General features: G+C 40.9%; 1 protein-coding gene across 1 annotated transcript in view; it reads right to left on the reverse strand.

Annotated features, from left to right (window-relative positions):
• ARHGAP6 (Rho GTPase activating protein 6) overlaps nucleotides 1-19,732 on the reverse strand; it is a 485,204-nt gene that overhangs the window by 44,581 nt on the left and 420,891 nt on the right. Inside the window, exons 3-5 of the mRNA XM_065900404.1 lie at nucleotides 10,765-10,836; nucleotides 3,956-4,212; nucleotides 1,514-1,709 (exon numbers count right to left, since the gene is read on the reverse strand). Coding sequence (XP_065756476.1) covers nucleotides 1,514-1,709; nucleotides 3,956-4,212; nucleotides 10,765-10,836 — 525 coding nt within the window. The remainder of the gene's footprint in view (nucleotides 1-1,513; nucleotides 1,710-3,955; nucleotides 4,213-10,764; nucleotides 10,837-19,732) is intronic.

The following is a 19,732-nucleotide window of genomic DNA, read 5'->3' on the forward strand; positions in this document are numbered from 1 at the left end:
ATCTTAAAGGAAATGCTATTTTACAAATTATAATTCATGAAAATTTATTTTCAAAAAGAAAATACAAAGACATGCCAAGTTTTCTTTCACAAAAGCAGTTACTCAACCTGGCACTGCGTTTTTGCATGGTTAGAGTAGAATTTTCTCGTTTAGAATTCTTTATAGTGCTACAGTTCACTCTCTACATTCTTTATAGGGAAAAATTATAATTATAAAAGTATGAGTCGCTTTTTCTACCTCGTAGTAAAGTTTAGGCTGAATTTAAATATTCATGTAAATTCTTTAGGTGCTAAAAGCAACTAAAGAACTCTTTAGTTGCTAAGCTATTTTGAAAAATAATTCTGTTCAAGTAATACTGATTGAAACATTTACATTGTGTTATCATGATACTAAGTATTGGGAATTCAAAATGTCTAAGATATTTTTATTGATGTCCAGTTTACTTTCCAAGGAGAAGAGACAGATAAGAATGTACACTCATACACATACATATACATATCGAAATTTTGTATAAACAAAGTTTTAATACATATTACTTATATTAAGTCACCCATATGATATCTAGTGATTTCCATATATAATGAATTGATTAAGAGACCTGGACATATCCTAGTCATTTTTATAAAGTCCCACTTTTATTAGAAAGAAATAGATGAGAATGTCAAGAGTAGTTATATCTATATGATAGCCTCAGAATTTGCTTTTCTGTTTCTTTTTTTTCTCTATTATGATGCGTATATTATTTTTATAGTGAAAAAGCAATTACAGTGACGTATGTCAATTATTTCTCAATAAAACTGGAAAAAAGAAGCAATTATAAACTCTTCTCACGTCCATAAAACGCATGCGAACATTACAGCAAACAAATTCAGATCGCAGACATGGCTGTTTGATGAGCCAAAAGTCTAAAGTTCCGCAAAAATTTTAAAGAGCTGTGAAGTCAGCGTATTAAGTGGAACTGAGTTTCCAAAACGGTCACGATGAAGAAATCTTAAGTGGACAGCTTTCCACAAAAATGCAAAGAGCAATACAGAAAGAAACCTATTGTCCCAAACTGTGTATTTTCTATTCACTTAAGGAATGGTTCTCTAATCTACTTTTTTTTCTGTAAGAAGCTGGACTATTATTTTTTAAAGGAAGCCTTGTGGAACCTCAATGTATAAAAAAAAGATAAAAGTGGCTCTGCTTTGTTTGCAGGGGGTCCTGAGGATAGTCCCAGCCCAACAGACCTTGCCCTCCCCTCAATTCCTTGATCTCCAGGGTCACTTCTGAGGACTCTTTAGGGCTGGGGAGCCTGAATACCATCAGGTGGATTCGCGCCGCCCCAAATCTGGCTCAGCCCTACTGGGTTATGATAAGCAAACGTTCATATTTGTAAATTTTCTTTGCAAAGGAAATTTCGGCCTAGAGCCTGATCAAATGAACATCGAATTGGAATCGGGCGCTTGAACGAACGATGCCTGAATACGTGAAAGTCTTCAGTACTTGACTGCTGACAAACAGGCTTGCTTACCGTGTTTTTCTAGATGTTGACAGCAGCTGTCCACCAGCCTGGGGACCTGTCTGTAAATGGGATTCAGACTGAGTTTCTTATCTCTGGCTTTTTCTTTTTTGCTTTGAGCTTCGGCAGGCAAGGAGAGCTGTAACGCTTCTAGCAGTCGAGACTGATTGTCGTCAAGATCGGTGATAGAATCCACTGACATTGCACCCTGCAAATTATACACAGACATGAACACGGAGTGCGCATGGAGAAAATAAAAACTGCTTCCCCCAACGCCATCCGATAAATCCTTTTGCCCACGACCACTAATCACACTCGAAATAATACTGTTTAACTGTGCGGTTTGTATTTTAAAAGGAAAAAAGGTTAGGAAACCTCCCCAGCATAGGGTAAGGTAATGACAGTTACAATTTCAACAATAGACAACTTCTTCCAAATGGAAGACAAGAGATGGCAAACATACAATTAAAATATTTTGACCCAACCACTTCATTCCTTGAAACAAGAAAAAAATCACATACTTGACGAATGAGGTAAAGTCAGAGAACTCTTGTGAAAAAAATAATAATTCAACTCTCGAAAGTAGATTTTAAAATAGAAGGATTCCATGAACAGTCTTAGTTTAGTTTTCCCCAAGACGTGACACAATGAACTTTATTAGGGGAATAGTCCCAGGAGACAGCTGTAGGGAAGTAGGGAAATGAGAAAGGGAAGTGAAGGCAGCTAATGAAGGGGGCATCACCAAGCCTGTGACAAGCCTGTGGGCCGCTGGAGCCCAACTGCCCTGGGGACCTGGGAGACCGTGTAGATCATGCACCCCAGAGCTATTCCTGCTAAGGAGTAAGGGAGTTGGGGGTATTTATACCACGAGTCTCAAGAGTCATTGATTAAAGACAACTTCTGGTAGGGGTAGGGAGGTGACATTAACGCCTTGCTACTTGCAGCCCGTCGTCTCTATGGGTGGGCGCCTCTGGCCATCAGAGAAAGCCCCCAGCCAAGAGATGAGGTAATGACAGGTGGAAGGAGGGCTGGCACTCTAGGAATGGTAAAAGGCTGAGGGTAAGGGTGCAGGGCACCACTCATGCCTGTATGGCCACGCACCCTTTGATGAAGCATAGAGGAAGAAGTTGGCTGCTAGCAAAGCCTGGCCAGAGGGGAGGGCATTTGGGAGGCCCATTGCCTGGGCTCTAGATTCTCAGAAAGCTCATATGTGGCATTTTGGTGTCATTGCCACATAGGCTTATATAAACAGTCTGAGAGACTGCGCCAGGATTGGAAGAACAATTCTCTTGTCTGTAAGGTAGAGAAAGTGATGGGGGGTCTGAATATGCCAACTTAGCTTTACACACGGTGAATCCCTGAAAACAGTGGTGGCTGGCTCAGGTGCCCCTGAGTCTTGGAGAGGTTCTAAATGTTGGAGGCTGATTGAGAACTGCGGATTTTAACTGGGAAGTGCCTCAGGTTTTTGGTTTTTGGTTTTTTTTTGCGGTACGCGGGCCTCTCACTGCTGCGGCCCCTCCCGTTGCGGAGCACAGGCTCCGGACGCGCAGGCTCAGCAGCCATGGCTCGCGGGCCCAGCTGCTCCGCGGCATGTGGGATCCTCCCAGACGGGGGCATGAACCCGTGTCCCCTGCATCGGCAGGCAGACTCTCAACCACTGTGCCACCAGGGAAGCCCGTGCCTCAGGTTTTAACTAGGGCAGTAGTCAATGGCTGGAGGTGGCAAAGATTTGGGGCTTCAGGTGAAAGGCAAAGGAGAGATCTCCCAGTGACCTAGGAAGTTTCAGAGATGCTTATCACCTGACTAAGCTAATCACCAACCAATTTGCCTGGAAACTCAGCTTTCCTGGATTGAAATTTGAAATGCCAAATAATAGCACACTGCCTGGAACATAGTACTCACTTAATAAATGGTACCATATTATTACAGTATTGATTTGAAAGAGGACATACGTGTGTGTGTGTGTGTGTGTGTGTGTGTGTTTCTACAGTTATGTTTGAGAAAAAAGCCATGTTCCGTCGGTAGAAAAAAAATCTCATTGCTTATGAAGACCAGCAGCAAGTTCACTCGGCCAGGCATAGTTCTTGGATGAGATGAAGAGATTAACAAAAACACCTGGCCCTGCCCTCAAGCCTCAAAGTCTCATGGGAAATTCTGGTACCACAACAGAAGGTTACACTAGAGTAGGATCAGTGGTGATGTTGTAGAATGTTCTGGATATCACGGGTAAGCAAGGAGAGGCACCCAAAATCTTTGAAAGAGGTCAGGGAAAGGCTGTGAGGGGTGTGTCAGGTGCCTTGGGGCCGGTGCAAATTCTCCCTGAATGGGGTTGTTGACAGATACCTGGACACAAACCGCATTTCCAGTTTTCACATGAGCCAAGACTCAGAGAATAACCTTAGAACTCTTCCGTTGTCCTGACATCGGGGTCAGAGCAAACACTGGTCAACTCACCCTCCTCCTGGCCCGAGGAGCCGGCTCCGGGGTACTGGGGGACGTTGACTCATTTGGTGTTTCCGAGGTGGAGCTGAGAGATGAGTTACTGCTTGAGAGTTCTTTGTTTTGTCTTTTATTTCCAAATGGGAGGAGGGAAGCCACAAAATCGGAGGCATCCTTCTGCTCGCCCCTCTGCGAGTCCTGCTTGAGTTTATAGGCCCGGTCGTTTGCGATGACTTGGGATAAGGGCATTCCAAACGCCTGTGGGATGAACTCTGGAATCAAAAACCAAACATTCACTTTCAGAGAAAGACTGCACCAGGGGAGACTCTCAGTCATGTTGCAGATCAAAGGGCAGACAAATTCCAACGACTGTTTTCTGAAGACCTGATTCATCCATCAATATACGGAGATGACTGTTGAGTTTGTTAGAGTGGCTGAAGTTTCTATCTCAATAAAGAAAGCTAGGATGTATAAAGAGCACGGGTTTTCAAAATCTAAGCCTCGAGTTTTTCTCGACGTATCTCAAGTATGTTTAAAGGAAATAACTTTATAGAGAAAGGTGACATTTTTTGATAGGATGAACATAATACTTCATCCTCGTGAGTAAACGGTTTTACAAAATGTGTCTTTGATTGATGTCTCAAGAGCCCCCAAAGCTTACGAGGCCTGAGAAGACTCTGTGCGTATACATTCATTCAACTGTCACTTACTAATACCTACTATGTGCCGTGTCACGGTATGCAGTGGGGAGTACAAAGCTTACAGAAGGTCCAGTCCTCGCTCTCGAAGGGTTCAGAGTGTGGGGTGACGTGGGGACTGGAGAATCAGATACGTAAATAATTGTAATGGTGTCTATCATGTGTGTAAGAGAGAGATGCCAAAAATTACTGAAATTCAGGTAAGTGGCTACACTCTGAGGTTCCCAGTCAAAGAGCTTCCAACATGTGAAATGACAACTCAAGAGACAGAGGAGCAGCTTGGGAATAAGTTTGTTCTTTTTTTCTTTGTGTTCTTTGTTCCCACATGCTGCCTCCAATTGCTGGGTTAGGGCTGTCACGCTCACGATCTATACTCAAGCCATTCTCCGGGCCACATGCAGAAGTGGATTCTCACCACTAAATATCCGGTGAAGAGCCCAGAATATAATTTATTAAATCCTCTAGTAAGGACAATTTGGGGGAAGGACCATAATGCAGAAACCTACGGCTTTATTTGGAGATGTATACACAATTGCATTCTGCATCTCTATAGTAAATCCACTTGTATACACGTACATTGTAAGCACACTGATCCTTAGGGCCACGCAATTTATTCGTAATATTTTAAATTCATGCTGAAAAGCATTAATAATTATATTAAATGCATTATTTCTTTGAGACTAAAAATTACATCTTCTAGCAGCAGAAAACTGGAGTCTAGCCTCTCCCTTGTTTTTATAACCCTTATGAATAAAACCAGAATGAGCAAGGGAAAACAATTCTAAGGTTGAAAATGCTAACATTAAATCAGGTGGAAAGAGGCTCTAAAAGGTTTTCCTCTTTGATCCACGGCAACATTTTGAACATCCCTGGGCTAACAGTCAAGTCTGCATTAAAAGCAGAAATGGCACTTGAGGGCTTCCCTGGTGGCGCGGTGGTTGAGAGTCCGCCTGCCGACGCAGGGGACGCGGGTTCGTGCCCTGGTCCGGGAAGATCCCACGTGCCGCGGAGCGGCTGGGCCCGTGAGCCGTGGCCGCTGAGCCTGCGCGTCCGGAGCCTGTGCTCCGCGACGGGAGAGGCCACGACAGTGAGAGGCCCGCGTACCACAAAAAAAAAAAAAAAAAGAAAAAAGAAACGGCACTTGAAAAGCCTGAACCTCTTGTTCTATCAAAACATGCAATTCATTTTGAAGTGAAAAATCAAAACTTCAGCATCTGTTCTGAGGGATCAATGTGGACAGTGTAGCAAGATCCAATACTCACAACTGATAAAAGGTCATTTCCACTACTAGCAAAATTAGAAACCAAAGGGGACACCTCAGGGTTTATTGTGTAAATCAGTGCTATCTTGTCTATGGAGATAATCAAATAGTCTTCCTTCAAAAAGCTTGGGGCAAATCTAGGAACACGCGTATGGCAAGGCCGATCGATAGCTACTTGGAATATATAAAAACTGTTGGTGGGTAATGATAGCAGAAAGGACACTGATAAATGTATCAAGTGACCTGTGTCTGCTCAAGTAGGCATACTCATAGCAGGGATTTAATGTGACATGAGGACTATTGATTCCTCTCCTAGACATTTTTTCCACATAAAGGAAACCAACCAGACTCGGCTAGAGATCTCTAATATCCTTGGAAAAAAGAAGCAAGATGGTTTCCTTTGGTATCTGTCATTTTTAATATCTAGAAATCTGCCGCTCTACTTGTAAATTGGAATAACTGAATAGAAATTAAACAGATGGAATACATGAAGTCATTCTCCCCAAATGACTCTTTTATTTCTTTTCTTATTTCTGCTTTCCTCTAATAGGCTTTCTTTCCTGGCTGAGTTTATTTATTCTTTCAGTGGTAGTGTTTTGATCTAGTCTCTTTAGTTTCGCATTGCTTTCTCCAGAGAACTCTCTCACAAGCTTCAGAAAGGAGACAGATCTCTCTATGCTCTAAACTTGTGTCACAGTGTCTAGGCCCTGGAAAATTCTAGGCAGGGTTCCTTGAATGTGACTGCTTCTCAAAATATGGGTATTGTGAAACCGAGGACTCAGCCCAAGGCTGTCGAGCAAAACCCTCCCTTCTGTGGAAATAAAGTGTTGGGCACACATGCTTATCTGTGGGTTCAAAGCTCTTCTGCTGGGGAGGAGAAGGGAACCTACAGACTCTGTGTTGATAGCAGCTAATAAATTTGATAATGGGTTTTTCGAACCATAAAAATATTACCCAAGACTCAGTGTTCTGGGCCCAGGGACTGTGTGTATCGTGTTCTAATCTATAGTATGTGTTTACTAAGGAGACTGCATCCCCTGCTGTCCTCATTGGTAGAGACTGTCTCTGCTCCCTCCCCATGACCCTCAGGGCCAGGAGGTGGTGTGCTGGTCGCTCAGCTGTGCTTCAGCTTCCAGATCCTCTCCCTCCTGCTGTGTGGCAGAAACCTGGTGCCACTGCAAGCTGCCCCTGCCCCCATGCTCATTGCATCTTCTTCTATCATCACCGTCAGAACCCCTGTCTAACATCATCCCGGGAGACGTGGATGTCTACCCAAATGACCCATCTGATTCTCTGTCCTCACATCTCCTTGACTTTCTCCTCTCCTCTTACTTTTTCCTGCAAGCTACTTTTTTCACCGACTCCCTCGGTCCCATCCTGGACCTATCCTCAGCAGAAGTGATCTGGCCCCTGGAATCAGGCTTCCTTCCTCCACCGTGGTCTCACCCTCCCACCCCAAGTTCATGTTTTACACTGCAGTGTGGCAATCCATTTAAAGACACCATTAAGCCACCCCGTCCTTAATTCACTTCGAAGGCGTCTCAGTGTTCTTAGCATGCAGACCGGAAGTTGTGCTGCGGCCCACCCAGTGCTGTGCGAGGTGGCCCCTCCTATTCCTCCCTGGAATCACACTCCCCCTGTTTCTCTCATCTCCAGTAACAGCACTCAATACATTTTCTTTGAGAATTTCTAAAGAGTGATAATTGATACTTGATGTTTCTACTGCTATTTAACATGGCAGAAAATAAAGTTGTATCAACTATTCCTACGTAGTGCTACTTCACAACTCACATATATTAACCCATTTAGACAGTGAGGAACAATAAAACACGGCATGATATAATTTCGGCACAAAGAAAGGTGCTAGACCTGAACTATCACCAGAGTGTATGTTGATAAACATTTCATCATCTGAAAATATCCTGTAGACAGGGGACCTAGCTCTCAGACTTAGGCCACAGTAAAACCTATTTCCCTTGTGGTCTGATTAGGAACCACGATAATTGGCACAAAGTAGCCATTTTAAAACCTTTCCCCAAGAGTGATTCTTTTTGACACAAGAAAGGAATTTTCTGAAGTTCTGAAAGTTTAAAAAATACTTTTTGGATGCCAAGTAATTTAACTAAGAGAAATGAAGAACCTTGGAACTATTCTGTATGAAAATATGTTTTCTGAACCAGCATCAATCCTGAATTACTTTCTGTATGGAAATCAAAAGTCATATGGGCACTGCTTAAGTGGCAGGAGGGACACAGAAGTGTCACATGATCTGCTGTATATTATGTTAAGGCAATTAAATAAAACACAGGACATGATTCATTCTGATTGAATCAATTAATATAGCAGCATATCAAACACTTAATGAATCGCTTTATTGGGAGAGCGATTCGATTCTAAAAAGCTGCTCCTATTTATTTTTAGATGACCTAACCCAAGAAGTCATCTAGAATTTCCTGTTTTCCTTCTTTTACTCTTGGATTCAAATGATTGTCATTTTTCACATGTGCAGCTGTTATGAACCCCAATGCTAATATTCAAACGGAAGAGAACAATGTGAAATGATCACAACCATGCGAGACCTGCACACTGCCTCATCACACCCCGGTTCCCAAGACATCCATGTAATGGATGCGTGGACACACACAGGACTTCATGTTCAGAAAAGATGCCATGTAATTAAGCTTCACTTAAGCCTAGGACATCTCCTTTTTAACTATCAAAGCTGTATTTTTAAAAAAACCTCTTTTGCCATAAATCCTGGTATTTTTCTCCTTAGTTGGACGGGTGATGTGTTTTTTCTTTGGAACCACCAGGACCTGCCTTCCTTTTCCCAGCCAGCACCCCTGTGCAACCCTATAAAACACTGCCAAGTTTTCACTGAGCCTATACAATACATAAATATGATTTGGTCTAAAACGTATAATAGTCCAGTGCATAGTGGTTGATTACTTCCCCTGGCCCTTCCTGCCCTACCCTCACTTCCTGCTGTTTTCTTACATAAGCGAGCACACATACATCTCCCTCTGTTGAGGGAATTCAAACATCTGCAAAAAATGTTCATTGTGCTTAGTTTAGCCGGAATGGGCACTTCTGAAGAATCACCTCAAGTCTACATCGTGAGTGTTCAGATCCTATTACCATTATCTTCATCCCAGAATAAACAACTTTAAAGATGACACATTGCTAATATCAGTCTGAACGATCCCTTTAATAACTCTATGAACACTGAGAATTCTCACGAATCCTCTAATCTCACGAGATAAAGATGGTCCATGGCAGGAACAGAAGGAGTAAAAACTCTAATTTAATAAAGCTACGCTGGCTACTAACGTTCCTTTAAAAAATAAGGGTAAGAACACGTGAACCAATTAAATACAATACAGTTTATCAGACAAGGATAGGCATCTGGACAAGAGTTCATGTCTTTTGCATTCATTGCGCCAGCAGTAGACTCTCCTGCGGTAGAAGGTGCCCTGGGGAGTATACTGGTTAGTACGGACCAGAGTTCTCTTCTTAGACGGTGACATTGGTAGTTTATAACGGTACTCACGCTCAGCACCCCGACAGACCAACGGGATCAGATTTTCTGGGGTGGGGGTCTGGGCACTGGAATGTTTAAAGGTTTCAAAAATTATTCTGCTATGTAGTCAGGGGTAGGGATCACTGCCATTTTCATGTCCTTTTCTTCAGTTTGAGGTAAACATTTGAAATGTCTGGAGATATTTTGGTTGGGGGTGGTGCTACTGGCATCTAGTGGTAGAGACCAGGGATGCTATTAAATACCTCAGACAATGTACAGGACAGCCTCCACGAAAAATAATTATCCAGTCTAAAATGTCAATAGTCCCAAGGTTGAGAAATCATGCTCTAGGGGAAGTAAAACGTTGGCTTTCCATTCTTTAGAATTCTTTAATCTCTTTTTAGTCCAAGAACCAGATGTCATGACCCTTTAGGCACAGTTCAAGATACGCGTGTACAGTCTCGGATCAACGGTGTGTCTCGGTCTTGTCTAATACTTATCCCAAAGCATTTATTTTTATACCTTCGGTTTCATTGCCTTTCGTTACTTTTCAAGCAGAAATTCGATCATTAGATAAAAGAACTCCAAGGTGAGATATATGGCTTTCCTGACTCTACACTCATTCCCTATGTCATATAAAATGGAAATACATTCATATGACCACACCATTCAGCAGTCATTTCATATGAAACCATAGAAACAAGCCACAGAAAGATGTACTGGGTTAATGAGGCCCAGGTGTCCATTATGCAGGCTCAATGAATATTAGTTAAAAATGACCACAAATACCTCTGAAAGAGTGGCTAAACTCTCGGTTTCCTAAATAGATATAGAAGGGGACAGTACGAAGAGAGTCAACAACTCCCAAAACTGTACACAGGGCAAAAAAATAAGCGTGCTGTGCTCTAACATTACAATGCTGAGAATGTCCCACCTTCAGTAGCCACGAGGGTGAGACTGTTTCTTTCCAGTAGTCATGGTGGGGGAATCCAAACTCCTTCTCATTCAACTAGCCCTGCCTAACTATCTGGATTTGCCAGACAGCTGGTTAGCGTTAGAGATGCTATCCATGGCTGCTCAACCTGGTTTTCCTTATGCATTGCTGATTGGCTAGCATCATAATTGGAACCATAAACTTGGCAGAAATCACTTTTTGCTCAAACCAGTTGAACTCATCAGTTCAGTACAGGGCCACTCCAACAGCCTTCAATGACATTCCATCGTAGAAATCCAGTTTACATAATAGAGCTGAACCGCATAAATCAATGCAATTCAAAAACCCCACCAAATTCAACCATTATGCTCCACGGGAGGTGCATTTGCTTTAGTTCATTCTGTCCTTTACCTCTGTCTTTGTTTTTCTCCTTCCCTAGCGAATCCAGTTTCTTTCGCAAAGATTTCTTTCGCTTTTGTCCATCTGTAAATATTAAAAGAATGAAAAGTTGTAAAAACAAGCATATAACTGACATTTTACATTATGAATAACTACATCTGAGCAAAAGCATGACTTCTCACTTTACTCAGAATTTGGCATTTTAAACAGAGTGACGGCCCTGAAAATACATGAAAATCCTTGACTTGGATTGCACACACAACCAGAATCTTGGTGTATGCCCTTAAATTGTGTTTCAATCATGGGAAGTACAGGAAACTTACCTCCTTCAGAAGTCATTTAGTTTTGACACTCAGATATGTTTGCTTTTTCTCTTACATGAGTCTCTTCCTATTCTTCATGTTCATGCAAACCAATGTTATCTCGAATAAAATCTCCATGAGAGGGGAGCCAACAATACATACGGCTTTGATATTCATGAGCTAGCAGAGTGTAACTGGATAAGGAAATGAATTCGGGGTCCATAGAACTCAAACCTAATTATTGCTGCACCATTTACTCATTATGTGACTTGGCACAAGTCTCAGGGTCCTCATCTGTAAAATGGGAATTTCGTGGAGTTGTTGTGAGAATTAAATAAAACAATGCATATAAAGTGTTTAATGGGGAGCCTGACACATTCCATAAATTCAGATCTACTTTCTTTTGGGGGGTTTCATAGTATTCCATAGTATGCCTATACCATAATTTAATTAACCATCCCCCCCACTGATGGACATTTGGGTTGTTTCTAATTTTTTACTAGAATAAGTAAGGCATTTATCCTCTTAGCATCTTGCACTTGCAACAAGTGTACTTAACTGGTTAACTCACCAAATAATAGAGATACCCCTCATATCAGTAACCAGCTGCAAATGAATTCCTAGGATATCATCATAAAATATTGGCAGCCATCATTGCAAGGCTGTGTTTTGGAATAACGCAGCTGTCAACTTAATGTGTGGGAAGCGCAAATCGGGAACCCACACTGCTACCAATCAGGAGAAATGCAGCCCATGCTGCAAGGAAACTTATGTGTAAACGGGGGATTAAGAATTGTCTTTTTTCATAAGATATACTTAAAAGTGTAGTAAAGAAAGAGATTCAGCCCGATAAAACTTAAAGGCAAGACTCTGATTATCAGGAAAAGACAGACTAAGCATTCTTCAACAGAAATGAGGGTTCCTGGGATCCTCATGGGACTGCAGATGTTCCCAATGCCTCCTCTCTGAATTTTTGGAGGCAAAAGACATCACAACATAATCAACAGGCACACTCAATCCCTCCTTCTTTTCAAAAAGCAAAGCAATATTTTTAACGTGATCCTCCTCCCATGAAATGGAAATCGTTCATAAGAGTCTTCACTCTTGCAGTCATGAGATTTGTATAGATGAAAATTATGTAAATCAGTTGTGATGTGGCAAAGAGCCGTCAATCTCTTACATCATGTGTATGTTCTTATCTTCAGTGTCTAAACGATGATCTCACCATAGGGCCTTACATGGCTTGTTACATACAGACAGGCATTAAACATACTAACTGCACAAGATTCTAATCTGTTCTTCAGATAGGACTGACAGGTATTTTCCTTTGTAATACTTTGTTCATCACTAGTTCATATAAACAAATATATTTGACTATAACAAGATCATATTTCTTCAAAAAATTCTATCATTCCTTCATTTTAATATTTAGTTGGTGCAGAAGAATAACTAAACCATACATTAAAGCTTAAGTGCGGTGGGGGAGACCATCAAGACGGTGGAGGAGTAAGATGTGGAGATCAGCTTCCTCCCCACAAATACATCAGAAATACATCTACATGTGGAACAGCTCCTACAGAACACCGACTGAACGCTGGCAGAAGACCTCAGACTTCCCAAAAGGCAAGAAACTCCCCACGTACCTGGCCGTGTGGCTGACAGGGTCTTGGGGCTCCAGGCGGGTATCAGGCCTGAGCCTCTGAGGTGGGAGAGCCGAGTTCAGGACCGGTCTCAGCCACCGGAGACCTCCCGGCTCCACATAATATCAAATGGCGAAAGCTCTCCCAGAGATCTCCATCTCAACACTAAGACCCAGCTCCACTCAACGACCAGCAAGCTCCAGGGCTGGACACCCCATACCAAACAACTAGCAAGACAGGGACACAACCCCACCCATTAGCAGAGAGGCTGCCTAAAATCATAATAAGGTCACAGACACCCCAAAACACACCACTGGACACAGTCCTGCCCACCAGAAACCATAAAACAGGCACTACTCCCCTCCACCAGGAAGCCTATACAACCCACTGAACCAGCCTTAGCCACTGTGGGGCAGACACCAAAAACAACGGGAACTATGAACCTGCAGCCTGTGAAAAGGAGATCCCAAACACAATAAGTTAAGCAAAATGAGAAGACAGAGAAACACACAGCAGATGAAGGAGCAAGGTAAAAACCCATCAGACCAAACAAATGAAGAGGAAATAGGCAGTCTACCTGAAAAAGAATTCAGAGTAATGATTGTAAAGATGATACAAAATCTTGGAAATAGAATGGAGAAAATACAAGAAACATTTAACAAGGACCTAGGAGAACTAAAGAGCAAACAAACAATGATGGACAACACAATAAATGAAATTTAAAATTCTCTAGAAGGAATCAATAGCAGAATAACTGAGACAGAAGAACGTATAAGAGACCTGGAAGATAAAACAGTGGAAATAACTACCACAGAGCAGAATAAAGAAAAAAGAATGAAAAGAACTGAGGACAGTCTCAGAGACCTCTGGGACGACATTAAACATACCAACATTCAAATTATAGGGGCGCCAGAAGAAGAGAAAAAGAAAGGGACTGAGAAAATATTTGAAGAGATTATAGGTGAAAACTTCCCTTATATGGGAAAGGAAATAATCAAGTCCAGGAAGCACAGAGAGTCGCACACAGGATAAATCCAAGGAGAAACATGCCAAGACACATATTAATCAAACTATCAGAAACTAAATACAAAGAAAAAATATTACAAGCAGCAAGGGAAAAACAACAAATAATGACAAGGGAATCCCCATAATGTTAACAGCTGATCGTTCAGCAGAAACTCTGCAAGCCAGAAGGGAATGGCAGGACATATTTAAAGTGATGAAAGGGAAAAACCTACAACCATGACTACTCTACCCAGCAAGGATCGCATTCAGATTTGGTGGAGAAATTAAAACCTTTACAGAGAAGCAAAAGCTAAGAGGATTCAGCACCACCAAACCAGCTTTACAACAAATGCTAAAGGAACTTCTCTAGGCAGGAAACACAAGAGAAGGAAAAGACTGACAATAACAAATCCCAAACAATTAAGAAAATGGTAATAGGAACATACATATTGATAACTACGTTAAATGCAAATGGATTAAACGCTCCTACCAAAAGACACAGACTGGCTGAATGGATACAAAACGAGGACCCGTATACAGGCTGTCTATACAAGACCCACTTCAGACCTAGGAACACATACAGACTGAAAGTGAGGGGATGGAAAAAGATATTCCATGCAAATGGAAATCAAAAGAAAGCTGGAGTAGCAATTCTCATAACAGACAAAATAGACTTTAAAATAAAGACTATTACAAGAGACAAAGAAGGACACTACATAATGATCAAGGGATCAATCCAAGAAGACGATATAACAACTGTAAATATTTATGCACCCAATGTAGGAGCACCTCAATACATAAGGCAAATGCTAACAGCCATAAAAGGGGAAGTCGACAGTAACACAATCATAGTAGGGGACTTTAACACCCCACTTTCACCAATGGACAGGTCATCCAAAATGAAAATAAGGAAACACAAGCTTTAAATGATACATTAAACAAGATGAACTTAATTGATATTTATGGGACATTCCATCCCCAAACAACAGAATACACTTTCTTCTCAAGTGCTCATGGAACATTCTCCAGGATAGATCATATCTTGGGTCACAAATCAAGCCTTGGTAAATTCAAGAAAATTGAAATAGTATCAAGTATCTTTTCCGACCACAAAGCTATGAGACTAGATATCAATTACAGGGAAAAATCTGTAAAAAATACAAACACATGAAAGCTAAACAATACACTACTAAATAACCACGAGATCACTGAAGAAATCAAAGAGGAAATGAAAAAATACCTAGAAACAAATGACAATGAAAACACGATGACCCAAAACCTATGGGTTGAAGCAAAAGTAGTTCTAAGAGGGAAGGTTATAGCAATACAGTCTTACCTCAAGAAACAAGAAACATCTCAAATAAACAACCTAACCTTACACCTAAAGCAATTAGAGAAAGAAGAACAAAAAACTCCCAGAGTTAGTGGAAGGAAAGAAATCATAAAGAGCAGATCAGAAATAAATGAAAAAGAAATGAAGGAAACAACAGCAAAGATCAATAAAACTAAAAGCTGATTCTTTGAGAAGATAAACAAAATTGATAAACCATTAGCCAGACTCATCAAGAAAAAAAGGGAGAAGACTCAAATCAATAGAATTAGAAATGAAAAAGGAGAAGTAAGAACTGACACTGCAGAAATACAAAGGATCATGAGGGATTACTACAAGCAACTCTATGACAATGAAATGGACAACCTGGAAGAAATGGACAAATTCTTAGAAAAGCACAACCTTCCGAGACTGAACCAGGAAGAAATAGAAAATATAAACAGACCAATCACAAGCACAGAGATTGAGACTGCGATTAAAAATCTTCCAACAAACAAAAGCCCAGGACCAGATGGCTTCACAGGCAAATTCTATCCAACATTTAGAGAAGAGCTAACACCTATCCTTCTCAAACTCTTCCAAAATATAGCAGAGGGAGCAACATTCCCAAACTCATTCTACGAGGCCACCATCACCCTGATACCAAAACCAGTCAAAGATGCCACAAAGAAAGAAAACCACAGGCCAATATCACTGATGAACATAGATGCAAAAATCCTCAACAAAATACTAGCAAACAGAATCCAACAGCACATTAAAAGGATCATACACCATGATCAAGTGGGGTTTATCCCAGGAATGCAAGGATTCTTCAATATATGCAAATCAATCAACGTGATACAGCACGTTAACAAACTGAAGAAGAAAAACCATATGATCATGTCAATAGATGCAGAAAAAGCTTTGGACAAAATTCAACACCCATTTATGATAAAAACCCTCCAGAAAGTAGGCACAGAGGGAACTTAACTCAGCATAATAAAGGCCATATATGACGAACCCAACATCGCTCTCAATGGTGAAAAACTGAAACCATTTCCTCTAAGATCAGGAACAAGACAGGCTGCCCACTCTCACCACTGTTATTCAACATAGTTTTGGAAGTTTTAGCCACAGCAATCAGAGAAGAAAAGGAAATAAAAGGAATCCACATTGGAAGAGGAGAAGTAAAATTGTCACTGTTTGCAGATGATATGATACTATACATAGAAAATCCTAAAGATGCTACCAGAAAACTACTAGAGCTAATCAATGAATTTGGTAAAGTAGCAGGATACAAAATTAATGCACAGAAATCTCTTTCATTCCTATACCCTATGATGAAAAATCTGAAAGAGAAATTAAGGAAACACTCCCATTTACCACTGCAACAAAAAGAATAAAATACCTAGGAAGAAAACTACTTAAGGAGACAAAAGACCTGTATGCAGAAAACTGTAAGACACTGATGAAATAAATTAAAGTTAATACAAACAGATGGAGAGATATACCATGTTCTTGGATTGAAAGAATCAACATTATGAAAATGACTATACTACCCAAAGCAATCTACAGATTCAATGAAATCCCTATTAAACTACCAATGGCATTCTTCACAGAACTAGAACAAAAAATTCCACAATTTGTATGGAAACACAAAAGAGCCCGAATAGCCAAAGCAATCTTGAGAAAGAAAAACAGCTGGATGACTCAGCCTCCTTGACTTCAGACTATACTACAAAGCTACAGTAATCAAGGCAGTATGGTACTGGCACAAAAACAGAAATAGAGATCAATGGAACAGGAAAGAAAGCCCAGAGAGAAACCCACACACATATGGTCACCTTATCTTTGACAAAGGAGGCAAGAATATACAATGGAGGAAAGACAGCCTCTTCAATAAGTGTTGCTGGGAAAACTGGACAGCTACATGTAAAAGAATGAAATCAGAACACTCCCTAACACCATACACAAAAATAAAGTCCAAATGGATTAAAGACCTAAATGTAAGGCCGGACACTCTAAAACTCCTAGAGGAAAACATAGGCAGAACCCTCTATGACATAAATCACAGCAAGATCCTTTTTGACCCACCTCCTAAAGTAATGGAAATAAAAACAAAAATAGACAAATGGGACGTAATGAAACTTAAAAGCTTTTGCACAGCAAAAGAAACAATAAACAAGACGAAAAGACAACTCTCAGAATGGGAGAAAATATTTGCAAATGGAGCACCTGACAAAGGATTAATCTCCAAAATTTATAAGCAGCTCAATATCAAAAAAACCAAACAACCCAATCCCAAAATGGGCAGAAGACCTAAATAGACATTTCTCCAAAGAACATATACAGATTGCCCACAAACACATGAAAGGATGCTGACATCACTCATCATTAGAGAAATGCAAATCAAAACTACAATGAGATATCATCTCACACCAGTCAGAATGGCCACCATCAAAAAATCTACAAACAATAAATGCTGGAGAGGGTGTGGAGAAAAGGGAACCCTCGTGTACTGTTGGTGGGAATGTAAATTGATACAGCCACTATGGAGGTTCCTTAGAAAACTAAAAATAGAATTACCATATGACTCAGCATTCCCACTACTGGGCATATACCCTGAGAAAACCATACTTCAAAAAGACACATGCACCCCAGTGTTCATTGCAGCACTAGTTACAATAGCCAGGACATGCAAGCAACCTAAGTGTTCATCGACAGATGAAGGGATAAAGAAGATGTGGCACATATATACAATGGAATATTTCTCAGCCATAAAAAGCAATGAAATTGAGTTATTTGTAGTGAGGTGGATGGACCTAGAGTCTGTCATACAGAGTGAAGTAAGTCAGAAAGAGAAAAACAAACACCATATGCTAACACATATAAATGGAATCTTAAAAAAAAAAAAAGGTTGTGAAGAACCGAGGACAGGAATAAAGATGCAGACGTAGATAATGGACTTGACAACACGGGGAGGGGGAAGGGTGAGCTGGGACAAAGTGAGAGAGTGGCATGTACTTATATATGCTACCAAATGTAAAATAGACAGCTAGTGGGAAGCAGCCGCAGAGCACAGGGAGATCAGCTCGGTGCTTCGTGACCACCTAGAGGGGTGGGATAGGGAGGGTGGGAGGGAGGGAGACGCAAGAGGGAGGAGATATGGGGATATATGTATATGTATAGCTGATTCACTTTGTTATACAGCAGAAACTAACACACCATTGGGAAGCAATTATACTCCAATAAAGATGTTAAAAAAAATTTTAATTAAAAAATAGAAACTGGAAAGAAAAAAAAGCTTAAGGGATTTATTTTTCATAACCAGTGGACAGATCCTAAATTTCAAACAAGTTGTCAAAGAACCAGAATACATGTAGGATAGGAGACATTTTCTTTTCTTTTGTTTTCTTTTTTTTTTTTGCGATAAGCGGGCCTCTCCCTGTTGTGGCCTCTCCCGTTGCAGAGCACAGGCTCCGGACGCGCAGGCTCGGCGGCCATGGCTCACGGGCCCAGCCGCTCCGCGGCATGTGGGATCTTCCCGGACTGGGGCACGAACCCGTGTCCCCTGCATCGGCAGGCGGACTCTCAACCACTGCGCCACCAGGGAAGCCAGGAGACATTTTCTTTTAAGATACAGTAGAACAATTAAAAAAAAAATTTTTTTTTAACTAGAGGATGTATGATATATGTAGATGTGTATAAATATAAATGTACAGTGTAAGTATTAATGAAGAAGTCAACTCTCACATAACCAACAGCCAAGTTCAGATGTAGACTACAGCTAGTACCCGAGGAGTCCTCTGTATGCCTCCCTTCCTGTCACCCCTGGTAATCTCTGGACTGACTTTTGCAGTGTCAATTATCTGCTTTCCTTTATAGTTTTACCAGCTATATATGCATTTATAAAGAATATAATTCTGTTTTTATCAAATTCACAGAGATGGAATCATACTGTAGGTATTCTTTCTTGCCTCATTTATTTCATTCATCAACACTTCCTAAAATACACCCTGTTGAGGCAGGTAGCTGTAGGTGATTGCTATTCGGTGTCTTCTTGAATGAATATACCACAGTTAATTTTCCCACTGAACTGTTGATGGAAATTTGAGTTGTTTCTAGCTTGGGACTATTAGGAACAATGTTTTTGTTCATGTCTTCTTATGTACAAAAGTCTCTCTGAGACAGCAGTTCTTAAAGTGTGGTTCTAGCACTAGTGGCATCAGTATTACTTGGGAACTCGTTAGAGATGGGGATTCTATGGTCCCACCCCAGACCTAGTGAATCAGGAACTCTGGGGTTGGGGCCCATTGAGCCCTCCAGGGGATTCTGGTTCACACTAAAGTCTGAGAACCACTGTTCTAGGATATATATGTAGAAGCTGCACATCCAGGTCAGTGTGTATGTAATCCTAGGCTTTCAGGAGGTAACAACGAACTGCTTTCCAAGTAGTTTTCCTAATTTATACTCCCACCGGTAAGAGAGTTTCCATAGTTCCACAAGGATACTATGTATTTCAAACTCCAAAACTCTAAACGGTATCTTGAAGCGTCCTTATAGGAAAAATATGATCTTTGTGAATATTGGTCTATCATAAAAAATGCTTAGCTATTTACAACAAATATTATACTTTCACTTAATTAGATAGAGGTGAAATTTATTAATAGGCAACTAGACAAAATGATGGATGATGTGCAGTAATGTGTAAGGAGGCACTGCTT

Source organism: Phocoena phocoena, chromosome X, assembly GCF_963924675.1.
Source record: "Phocoena phocoena chromosome X, mPhoPho1.1, whole genome shotgun sequence".
Classification (NCBI taxonomy): Eukaryota; Metazoa; Chordata; class Mammalia; order Artiodactyla; family Phocoenidae; genus Phocoena; species Phocoena phocoena.